Source organism: Calliopsis andreniformis, unplaced genomic scaffold (assembly GCF_051401765.1).
Source record: "Calliopsis andreniformis isolate RMS-2024a unplaced genomic scaffold, iyCalAndr_principal scaffold0022, whole genome shotgun sequence".
Classification (NCBI taxonomy): Eukaryota; Metazoa; Arthropoda; class Insecta; order Hymenoptera; family Andrenidae; genus Calliopsis; species Calliopsis andreniformis.
In genome coordinates, this window is record NW_027480432.1 from 8,679,719 (window position 1) to 8,692,146 (window position 12,428).

General features: G+C 26.5%; 2 protein-coding genes across 3 annotated transcripts; one reads left to right on the forward strand and one right to left on the reverse strand.

The window, feature by feature from the left end:
- Window positions 1-95: 95 nt before the first annotated feature.
- On the forward strand, window positions 96-2,767 carry LOC143187312 (UPF0047 protein YjbQ). 2 transcript variants are annotated; one of them, XM_076391433.1, is made up of 5 exons: window positions 96-494; window positions 592-723; window positions 798-968; window positions 1,705-1,841; window positions 2,183-2,767. In XM_076391433.1, exons 3-5 carry the CDS (start codon window positions 809-811, stop codon window positions 2,396-2,398), a joined length of 513 nt encoding a protein of 170 aa, XP_076247548.1. In that variant the 5' UTR covers window positions 96-494; window positions 592-723; window positions 798-808; the 3' UTR covers window positions 2,399-2,767. The 2 variants fall into 2 exon arrangements, with proteins under 2 accessions (XP_076247548.1, XP_076247547.1); XM_076391432.1 differs by having other exon boundaries at window positions 592-968; window positions 2,183-2,766.
- Window positions 2,768-6,123: 3,356 nt separating this feature from the next.
- LOC143187298 (uncharacterized) lies at window positions 6,124-9,929 on the reverse strand. Its single transcript, XM_076391409.1, has 9 exons — window positions 9,453-9,929; window positions 9,042-9,261; window positions 8,540-8,839; window positions 8,290-8,483; window positions 7,915-8,070; window positions 7,464-7,752; window positions 7,271-7,399; window positions 6,959-7,202; window positions 6,124-6,654 (listed from the first exon to the last, which is right to left on the reverse strand). Exons 1-9 carry the CDS (start codon window positions 9,521-9,523, stop codon window positions 6,638-6,640), a joined length of 1,620 nt encoding a protein of 539 aa, XP_076247524.1. The 5' UTR covers window positions 9,524-9,929; the 3' UTR covers window positions 6,124-6,637.
- Between the last annotated feature and the right edge of the window lie 2,499 nt (window positions 9,930-12,428).

A 12,428-nucleotide genomic window follows, 5' to 3' on the forward strand; every position in this document is an offset into this window, starting at 1 on the left:
TATACAATTTTACTGATAATACCTCTCATTCAGTATTAGTATTTTTACATTTTAATTCAAAAGATTAGTATCATTACCATTATCGTACTATTAACAAAACAGTAACGAATCTTTCACGACAATCAGTAACAATTCTCATTGTTATTAAATCTTAATTTCTTCCGTTTCTTAATTTCACGTCTCATCGTTAACGCGAGGATCAATCAATTGAATAAATAAGAAAAGGATCAATGAAAAAATATATCAAAGGCACCGTAGATCATTATTTCTAGATGACTTTTCCATAACCATTCCATTTATTTATCCGTTGTCGTTCAGCTCGACGAACGATACAGTGGGTTATCATTAATATTTCACCGAGCAGAATATCCATTGCGAAATTGGTTCATTTAGCGACGTATAAAATGATTTATTCTGAAATAATCTTATCGTTCTGTTTATTTGCTATTAGTATGCGTAAATGATACTAATAGCGATACTCCGTATAAACGAAGGTGAGCATATACCAACGCATGTGAACGTGATACTGTATGTGCACGTTAAGTCAATCATTATTTCTCATAACCTTTTTTTCATGGATATGGAATACAGCGGACGCAATTAGACAATCCTTGAAAAGATGTGGTTAATTCCGTACACCCTGTAACCGGCAAGCGGCGAAAGATTGTAGACGCATACCGCATCCAATGGAGTGGACTGTGTCCTCGTGATTATTGCCTCGAAGTAGATTTACGTCGTACCTTCGCTTGCGAAACGTTTTTCGTTCAAAGTCCAATTAAACGTGGTGATTTCTACAGCGTATCATATCATGGCCTCGTCGAACAGGAAAATTCAAATCGGCTCTGCCTGGTTTCAAACAAAAATTAACCTAAGACCACAACATCGAGGTATTCACCACGTTACCGAAGAAATATTGAGAAAGATTCCGGAACTATGTGAATTCTCTGTCGGGATTTGTCATATACAAAGTGAGTGAGCTTCTTTTCTCTGAGAAAGATATGAGAAAGGTATCACATTATGCATTCTTGAAAGTTTGGAATCTACAGTGTCTATGAAATTCTGTTGTATTTATTCCTTCTGTTTGAAGTAGCGTTAATGATCATCTCTGTAGCTAAAAGAGAATACGAGAGATTGAAATGACTGGTTTCATTTGGTAGCACATCCTATTTTTTTTGAGGGTGGGAAAAGGTTGTACAAACTTAGGTGCGAAAACACTTCCGTTGTAAAATATAAATACTTTGTTTGTGATGGAATGTTTTAGGAATGCTTAAAACTTGCTTCTTCTGCAATAATACATTCTTTGAAATGATGTTTTATGGATTGTTGAAGATGTTCAAAACATCCTTGTATGTTGCAAATTTTGTCACATGTTATAATTGATTTTCAAGTCGGTACAAATTATCAATAACTTGAGAATATCTTAAAGTATAATCCTTTGACTTAACTCTATGAAACATCAATGTGAAGCTTATTCCATTGAAAAATAAAATCATATTTAGCAATTTCTTTAAATAAGTTTTAAACCTTTCATTATAAACAAAAAGTGTTTATGTTCTGCAGAGGAATAATGTTTATATGAGCTTTTCTTATCTTTAAGAAAAGTAAAATGTACTACCAAAGTGAGACCATGTTATTTTAATGTTACCTTATTTAATATGAGCAAGTCTAATATGATTTTACTTTCAACCTGATTTTAACTTTCAGTTCTTCACACATCTGCAAGTTTAGCATTAAATGAAAATTGGGATCCAGATGTTAGAGATGATGTTGAAATGATGCTTAATAAACTAGTTCCTGAAGGTTTGGCCTATAGACACAATTGTGAAGGGCCAGATGATATGGTATGTTTATTGACCACTGTTGTAGTTTTTAAATCTAGATTGTGTATCGTATATATATTTATTTATGATAGTACACATTCACATGCTTGTTGAAATTGTGCTAAAAACTTCAATATTATTAAATTAATAAATGTTCTATATTAACGTTACTTTGATAAATATAATGATGCAATTGAATATATCATATAATAAATGTTGTAGTTCTACTTTTTAAGTAATAAGTTTTTGATGGAAGGAAGTCAAATTTTGTTGCTTTTTAAGTACACATAGCAAAAGAATATAAACCTATCCATATATTTTGTAAAATTACATAGTTTTTCTCATGATTGCATTATTTATAGCCAGCACATGTAAAGGCATGTTTTCTGGGCTCTTCATTGAGTATTCCAATTACTGATGGCAAATTGACTTTGGGTGCATGGCAAGGAATTTGGCTATGCGAACATCGTAATGATGCTGGAAGTCGCAAAGTAGCTATTACATTGACTGGTTGTCTCAGGGATCCTGCAAGTAGCCCTTTGAGTCCTGTTAGCCCTATTGCTTCTACTAGCAGCTAGGACTACTCACACCCCCAAAGGCGTAGCAAACGTCAGCTGGGCATATCTACATCCAACTATTCGAGCTAGCAGCCGCTTAATTTTAGTCAAATTCTAAGAGTATAATTTTAGAAAGAGAGTGTATGGATACTTTCAAAGTATACATATACAGGGTGTTTATTTGAAAACTTTAAATCTAAATATCTCGAAAACAACAAATTTTCGGGAAAACTGTTAAATACAAAAGTTACTCGGATTCAAAGGGGAAATACAACTATTTTAATTAATTTTTTGTTGTTGAACGCTTTCAAGGTTATTTAAAGAGTAACTTTGTTTTTTTAAATAGAAACCTATATTTTCATTTACAGATTTTTATTTTATGCAAAAAAAAATCAAACTTTTGTATGAAACATTTTTTAATCAGATTTTATCTTGAAAAGGTATTTAATAAAATAAAGATTTTTTTCAGTTTTGATACTTCGAAAGTAAACGATGAAAAATAAACCATAAACTTCTTTATAATTTGTTATAACTACATGATGATAAATCAATAACTTGGAAGCATTCAACAACAAAGTTAATTAGAATAGTTGTATTTCCCCCTTGAATCCGAGTAACTTTTGTATTTAACATTTTTCTCGAAAATTTGTTGTTTATGAGATATTTAGATTTAAAGTTTTCAAATAAACACCCTGTATAAATATACACTACAGCCATTCATATATTATAAAATTTAGTAATTTTTTAATCTGTGCATAATTTTTAACATAATGCAAATTATTGACAATATTTATAGTAAACTCTCATATCTGTACATGAAGATAATACTTTTATTACTTGTATTTTAAAAATAGTTGTATAAATAAATGGTAAATTTGTTTCAATGACATTATTTAAATTGTAACAGATACTTACTTTGATTTCCATTAGTAGTGAAGATTAAGATATTATAAATGACTCAGTATGATGTTATTCAGTAGTTGTAAACTGCCAAGACAAATGTATATCATATACATTTCGAAAAGATGAAAACGAATTAGTACAAGTATCCAGCTCTCTTTATTGCTCTTAGATAAATTAATGCATTTCGATATAATGCGTCCAGTACTCCGAATTTAATTACATAGCTTTATTTAAGGAACCTTTTTGTAAAGAAATAACAAAGAAAATGGCATTAAAAAATACTCAGTTGAGAACTTGCATTATTTTTTACAATATGTAAGATATTCTCAGCTTTGAGTATGTGCAATATGTTATAACTTTCTAATTCACAGCTTATCATAGGGTAGGCATTTCTAATGACGTTTCCAATGCATTGGGGGTGTACATAGATTATAAATCACACTTCTTTGCTGTGCTAATACATTTCTACTATAGATATTTACATAAATTATAATAGTCTGACATCTAAGCAAATCAGTATGAAAGTAGAATGTGAACAGGAAAATCCACAAAGTTCTGCAAATATTAATTTAGTATTACTATATTGTTCACTCATCAGTACCAAAAAAATGATTTATTAAGTAATTTAAAAAGTAATTAATTAAAAATATTTTATTAATCTATCCAAAATATGTAAAATGTCATGTAGAGATCTAGCACTGCAAAGAGTTGTAATAAAAATTACTTATAATGTTATGGGAATAACCAAAGCTTATCATGAGAGCTTGTTGACGTATCTAATGTACTGTTAAGCGGACAGTTGATGTTAGTTGTTAATCTTTCTCATATGTAGCATAAATGGTCGTCCATTACGATTAATGGATATGCTTTAATGTAAAGTATTTAATGCAGTTCATATAGCTTAATAAACATTAACAGCTCAAAAATATTATATTATTGAAAATTGTAATAATCAAGATGATAAATTTATAATAAATTAAAAATTCTCTTTTGTCCATAATAAAGAAATCATGGACCAGATTGGTACACATTGCTACATAAAACATTCAAAATTTAAGAACCAAAAAATTATGTACAGTATAATTCTAATTTTTTCAATGTGCCCAATAAAATAGATTCTTTACTATGTACAATTTATAAAAATAATGAATACGATAAAGGATATTCCAGTTTAAAGAATCAGTACTTTATTCTGTAATTCACATATGTAATTGATAGTAATTTGCTGATATCTCCACATACCAGATTCATTTTATAAATTAGGTAATCAATAAACTATCATATTTACAAAGTAATTACTATGAACATTAATACGTTTTACAATTTAATGGTACATAAATAGACTCAATCTTAATCTTTACAAAATAATTAGAATTTATGTTTATCTTTTTAATCAAATTTCATTCATATTTTTATTGCAATTAGTATCATAATACTTTCCTTTAAATACTAGTTATAAAGTAATTCGTTTTCTGTAATATGGTATTGTTACCATTTAAAATTCAGATCTGCTAAGAAATATTAATATTTTATAAATTAGTGTATTTATTTTGCATTAGAATTTTCCATATTATGTAAAGTGCATGTTCAATGATTATTATGTAATCATTATTATAAAAAATTTTAATTACAAACTTATCGAATTTATAAATATTTATAAACTGAAATTATAGAATAAAGGAACTTTAAATCTTACATTTATCATATGTCTTGTAAGAAATTAATCATTTCTACTGGTAATTGGTCGAAGTTGGATTTCTACATGAAAGTACTACATAAATTACAAGTGACATTTCTAATGTTATTTTCGGAAAAATGTTTTCACACATTATTTTACCAAATAATATCAGAATTGTAGATATAACATAGTTATGTTGATAATCTACATTATCATCCCAATACTTGTTAAAATTTTCCTGTCTGGACAATATTCATATTTTATCCCATACATAATGTAATTTTATGTTAAATAAGGTATATAGAGAATAAAAAAATTAACAAAGAATTATAAAAAGTATAATATATTGGCAAGAATATTTTATATCTATTTTATTTCTAATATTTCCTTAGAGTTCATTAAAAAATGAACCATTTTTTAATTTATTTTATACACTTCTTCATTATAACATCTAACTAACTAATAGTTTTAACATATGTATAATGTTTGAAAACAATTATAATTATCTATTATATTTGAATACTTAACTATAGAGCAAAGCACATTTGAAATCGAATAAGTACTATTTAAAAAATGAACATTTCTCTGATTTTTTACATCATTTAATACTTATACAGTTTTTTATATGTATAAAATTTTATTAGTTTTAATTTAGCTGGATAGAGTGGACCTACATCATTATAACTTTTAAAAAGTTGAATAAATTAACATCACATAATGTGTATTGAGTATTATTATAGATTATATTTCGTGTATACAAAATTACGTTTAAACGAAAAAAAAGTGAGAATGTCATAGTGTACGAAAAATCTATCATGAATTTAGAAGATCAAACATAGAATATAATTCCAAAGTGTTGTCAGTTACATTATTCAATTATGATCTTCAATTTATATTTCATTAATGTATTTGCTACATTATTTGAACTACTTACTAACAACAATTGAATACAAATTTAAGAAGGATTTAAATTATTTAATAGTATAGATATTACAGGTTTTATTAATATTTTTTTTTTTTTTTTACATAAAAAATGTACTTATAAAAGTTTATTCTTTGAAAGCTCTTTGGGATATTAGCTTTATAATATAGTGTTTTTAGGCGTTTTACAGAAAAATACAGTAAATAATACATGGTTGTATACTTGTGTGCAACTTATTAAAATAATACATTTGTGTATTTCAGTCATTATTCTAGTTTACATCAAATTATAATGATCTTCGAATATTATTAGTATTATTTTCGAAGTAATTATATATTACATTTACAGAATAATATTTATAGATTTCTTTCTATACTTTCATTTCCAATTAAAGGTTTATTGTATAGATGTCATAATTTTCACGAAATAAATGTATTTGTGACAAATTCGTTTTACAAGTACGAAAAAAAATAAACTTGGACCAATATGTTAAACACATTTTAAAAAATATATATCATGGAATTAAAAGGTTGCAATGTTCAAAGTGTAAATTACATTTAACCGTAAAGATAGCGACTTACTTTCGTATTTTTCATTGTCTTATCGTTAATATAAAATATTCTAAAAAAGTGTCTATATTATACTACTATGATATATTACCGCAACGATTGTTAATGTATTATTAATGTAGAATATGCAGCCTCTAACTTGATACATGTCACTAATTGCAGTGAAACTCTTGACATGAGATATTACTTTATTTTATTTTCCGAACTAAAACAAATAGTTTTTTTTAAATAAGCGTCATACTTTAAGTTAACGATATTGTAAAAAAATTATATATCATTAAATAATAATAATAAAGTAATAAAATTAGAATGGAAAAAAATGTTAAAATAATGATGAATGCACAAAATGAATTATATTTGCGTAATTTGTTATAAATGCTAGAATATTGTCATTTACGAATTGTAATTACGTGTAGAACAATTTAGTTTTTGAAAATAATACAAAGAAATATAAGTTTAATTAACTTGAGGTTTAAAAATACGGTCTATGACTTCTGATAAAGGCTTACCATCTGGGTTATCATTATCAGAATCATCAAATTCTTTATAATTTGCAGGTATTGGATGTGGTCCTGGATTTCTTAAGTCATTAGCTTTGTCCTGAACTTCTTTGAACGATGCTTTAATATTATCTAATGCAGTGCCTAAACCTGTTTTAATTTGGTTGAATTCTTGCGTCACCAGCGAAAGTCGTCCCAAAAGATAATTCAAATTCTCATCAACTTCTGTCATACGTTTCGTTATCTCGCCCACCTACATATGTAAATGTAAATGTTCATTATTATAAGTGAAGTTTTATTTCAATCAAGTCTAATTGTTACCTTAGTTTCCATTCCACCCATAGTGGAAGTTGTACCATTGACGTATTCTTCATTTTGCTTATGTAATTTATCTAATGCCTTTGCACTTTCTGTCATTTGTTGATACATGACATTTATTTGTCTCCATACCTGTTGCAAAAAATAAGTTTCATAAAGAAGAATTTTATGCAGGCGTTCTAGGTATAATTGTTACCTGATTCATTTCTTGTTCCATTTTAGTAGTTAAATTTGCCAAAGCACCATTCTGATTATCCATAATATCATTTGAAATGCCATCAAATCGTTGGTTAAGGGTGTTATTGATATTTACACCTTGTGCTTTTACTAAATCTCCTACTTCCAAAAGAATTTGATGCACACCATATTCAACTCTTTTTTTAGTATCCAAAACGTGATCAGCCATCGAGACCATTACAGATTGTCCTTTTTCAAGATCATGTAATTCTTGATTTACACGTTCAGCATTATTTGCTAAATCCATTCTAAAATCTCAAAAGTTGTCAATAATAGATTGGCATTAATTTCTACTAACTTATTTATGACATTCTTATAAAACTTATAATTCTTTAGCATGAAAATACCATAAATAGACTAATTTAAAATACTATTTAGAATTAAATTATTCAATTGTACAGAAATGTTACCTAAGAGCTCCTATTGAATCTTTTGTTTCATTCTCAGCCTCTGTTACTTTATTTTCAATATTGTTAACTCCTCTGGTAACAATATCTTTTAAAGCATGTTTAGTTTCTTGCAAAAGTGTTTGAGTTTCATTGTGTAGATTTTGCATTTCACTAATCCTAAATAATAAAGTTTAATATATGTTATTTTACTTTTAAATATGATTACGTGCTTCATAGAAATTTATTCAGTTATGAGGTAAAAGTAGGCAAATTTAAATTAAGAAAGATTTAAGCTACAAATATAGTATTATATTTTTTAAGAACCTTATTTTGTATAAAATGTACTGCTTGAGAAACGTTTATAAAAAATATTAATAAATAGTGCTATTAACATACCTTGGTAATTCCTTAATTTGCTCTGAAGTATTCTCTAAAAGTTTCTGGATAGGATGTAATTTTACATGGCGTTCAATATTTGTAGCAATATCAAATCGAGGATCTTGTAGCAATGCCTTCACATTCTGTGCCTCTTCTCTAACTTTTTCTAATGAAATATTGAGATCAGTAATTCTTGAGTCAACATTCTGGATCTACAAAGTATTCAATGTTAACGCAGTTCTTAACACATGATACCAAAGTTACTTGCCTCTGCCAGTAATGCTTGGGATCTTCCTGTGTGAAGACTTGCACTTTCTTTTAATTTTGTCGTTTCTGATGTTAAAGCTGATTCCACTTTAGAAATTCTATCGGTTAACAATGACTCTGTGCTATTCAATTTTGAGAGAATAGCAGATATATTTTCAATGGCAGGTAATCTGGTGTCTGATCGAGCACTTCCTTCAGATATTTTGCCTTCAATATCTGTTAGCCACCCTTCCAAGCGATTTTCCAAATCTTCCAAACTATCTGCAGTCTTTTGTATCTGTATTCTTTCTCTTTCATCTCTCTGAATACAATAAAAATGTTTTATAAATTAGACATTTAATAGTTTCTGTAAAATATAGGGATATCTACTACAGTATAAAAATATTCATGTCTGTGAACTTTAAATAATTCTTTTTTATTCTATTGTTTTATTTCTTGGAATATTTTATTAATTAATAACATATATAAAATTGATACAAAATAAAAATTAATTATTAAAATACCTGAGAAATTAATTGTTCAATTCCACTAACTCTTTCATCAAGTTTTGTTAACTGTAATTTTATTGCATCAACTGTTGACATGCGTTTTGTCAATGCAGCAATTGTCTTTTTCAGTTGCTCTCCTAATTGACGTTCTCGTACTTCATGCCTTTCTAATTTCTCAGTATTTTCACGCATCATATGTACTAAACTTAACATTGCATCTTTAATATCTTCATGTCTGAAAATTAATTTTTTATCAAAATAACAATTTTTAAAATTAATCCTTTTAACAAGAATTATAAAATCAATAAAAATCCATAAGAAAAAGTTTCTATATTAATAATTGTTTTATAAAATTTCATTGATGAAAAATCAAATTTATATTATTATTTATGATGTACAAAAATGAAATAATAATGTAAAACTTACGTAATTTCTCTAGAGTTGCTAAAATCACTGAGACAAAGTAGTTGTAAAAGTAGTATTAAAATATACTTCATTTTCAATTGTGGTCACTAATTGCAGATAGAAATGTCTGAAATTAAAGTAAAAACTATTTATTCCACAATTTTGTATATGTGTATTCACATTTAAAACAATTGCAATAGGACTGCATCACAGTTCTAATTACTAAAGTAGATGCTATGTCTTCAAAATGAGTGGAATGCTTCCTTTGATTAATTAATTGAATATGCTGTTATAGAGATAAGAAGCAAAGAGGTCATTGCTGATGACTCTTTGATGTGTAAGAGCATCTTTGTCAATAAACTACTGTAATAATTAAAGTTTTCATAGTTAATGAATGAAAGAACATTGTATCTAAATAATTAAAAATTAAGAAAAATTGCTCAAAATAATTAATATGTATTAATATATGTAGTATGAATAGTGATATTATTTATACCATGTATATTTTATTGAAAAAGGAAAAAACGACTTGCAGGCAAAAAACAGAGAAAATAAGATCAATTTTATAAAATTTTTATTAAAAATTGACTAAATTTGGGAATAATTTCATTCTCTATTCAGATTAAATTAAATAAAATACAGAAAAATCATTAAGCATTTTTCATCTTTAGGCAGAAGCACTCACTCATAACTTTTTACTGCTATACTTCACAAAGAGAGTTCAAATTTTAGCTATTTATAGACCTACAGATGCACGTCAAGTGCCATTTAATGGAGCCATATGGTCCCTTCTAAACCATCTGTTTTTACTGCAATAAATTCACTTTTTCCTTTTGCATAAACAAATCTTTGTACCTCACTACTGCTATTTAAAATAAAATCTATATTACAAAATTACAGACTTAATAAAATAATAAATTTTTAAGTATTATTTGAATTATTCAGAATACAGAAACACATGACAAATGTAATTAAACATTTAAAATATTACTTGATTAAGCAATTATTTTAGTATAAAAAAATACCATCATTTATAATAAATGTTTATACACATTACATGTTTAAAATAATTCATCTTTAAAATAATATTTTTTAGTTTTGCACACAAAATAATTATATGCAATTTTAATTAAAATTAAAATAATGGAACATAAATTTGATCTTTAAAAAATATAAACATAATTTCTGAAATTTTATTCTTATTATTTAGGAAACAATACCAAAAACAAATGTTTACCATAATTAAAATACGTATAATTATTTAGTAATTAAAAAATAGCTCTCTATATATATTCATTATAGTTTTTATTTTATAATGTTTATCTACTTTTTTTACCATTTTTTTATACTTCAATAATAGAGCAGTTGAAAATTATTTATAGGTATAACTTTGTCAATTTCAACAATGCAAATTATTAAATTTCTACAAACATAGATGACGAAGCCATAAAAGGAACAAAAACAATGCATTCAAGATAGTTGCGAGTCTAGCATTTAATTATCACGATTATTATCACCACGTATCAACGACCATTTTAAAGCATGATTAGATTTTAATATAATTATTAATCATATACATTATTAAATTACGTCTTTTATTTCGAAATCCAATAACAAAAAGAAGGCAAACAATAAAATCATTTGTTTCGATTATAATTTCGAGAGTAAACATTCGAAAATTACAGTTTATTAATTCGAGAGATAATAAAGTTTCGAGTTCTTGATAAAACAGAGATAAATTTATATATCATTTTCTTTTACATTTAAGAATGAAAACGCTTTACAAATAAATAGAATTTTGAGTAATTGTACTATCGAAAACATCGAGAAACAGTGGAAAAAGAAATGCATTTTTAGAGAAAAAAAATACGGTATTTAAAATTTTGAAAACGCATTGCTGATACTACTTACATAAATTACAACTCCTTTTTATTCCTTTGTATGAGAATAGAGGAGATCCTTAAAGCGTTCTGTGTCGTTATTCGCTCAGCAAAGAACTGATTCCTGTAACATTAGCTAAGTCTACATTTGGATTTTTAAAAAACTAAACTGAAGGTGTATCCTATTATGTAGCGACGAATAGCGGTCATTTTTGGTACTAAGGAAGACACATTTATGTTATTAAAGATATTAAAGAATAACATTCAAACTTATTATTACTTAAATTCCTTCCAATATAATAAAACTGCTGTTGTTACGGCAATTTTAGATAGAAAATAGCATCGAATTCCTTGTTTAAATATAAAAAATAAGCTTTCATAACCAATAACCTTAATTTTAATACTTACACCGAACATATTAAAGAATAAAGTTTCAGTTTACAATTTCCCTCAACATATATATAGTAAATCGTTCCACACTTTTCTTATTAATATAATAAAGCATCTATCTTTGTGATAAATTTGAATAATAGCATCAAATTTTGTTTGGTACAGAAGCTAGAGCTTTGTATCAAATAACCTTAATTTTAAGGAATCTGGGTATTAAAAGATTGAGAAAACACGTTACGAAAAATGCCTTTATTATAATCCTAAATTTAATAATAAAGAAATATTGATATTGTGAGAGGATTGTTCTTTTCAAATTGCTGATTAAGTACAATAATATTTAAAATAAATATGAAATATTTCAAATAAATAGTAAATATTAACACGTATTATATCAGAAAAAGTCTGCAACGAAGAAAGTATCTGCTATAATTTATTACGCAATAATATTAAGTAACATAAGTTGTTTCTTTATTATTGAACAAAAGTGTTTCAAACATTCATTCGATTTATAGACGCGAACTCTCGTGCAGCGACACCTATGAATGAAATCACAGTAGGTATTCAAAATAGAAAAGAAAATGTTCTTTATATTAATTGCTTGCATAGTTAACTTAAATAATAGTTGCTAACATACTAAGTTATTTAAAAATTGTGTTATCAAATAAAAATGGCATTCAACTAAATCCTATATCTGTCTAAAAATATCATTATTTAAGTTGAACGACTT

Coding starts and splice junctions, on each gene's coding strand:
- LOC143187312 (XM_076391433.1), top strand. CDS start 809: ATGGCCTCGTCGAACAGGAAAATTCAAATCGGCTCTGCCTGGTTTCAA. Junction 969..1,704: donor CGGGATTTGTCATATACAAA/GTGAGTGAGCTT, acceptor TTTAACTTTCAG/TTCTTCACACATCTGCAAGT. Junction 1,842..2,182: donor GTGAAGGGCCAGATGATATG/GTATGTTTATTG, acceptor CATTATTTATAG/CCAGCACATGTAAAGGCATG.
- LOC143187298 (XM_076391409.1), bottom strand. CDS start 9,523: ATGAAGTATATTTTAATACTACTTTTACAACTACTTTGTCTCAGTGAT. Junction 8,484..8,539: donor CCCAAGCATTACTGGCAGAG/GCAAGTAACTTT, acceptor AATACTTTGTAG/ATCCAGAATGTTGACTCAAG. Junction 7,203..7,270: donor TGGGTGGAATGGAAACTAAG/GTAACAATTAGA, acceptor TTACATATGTAG/GTGGGCGAGATAACGAAACG.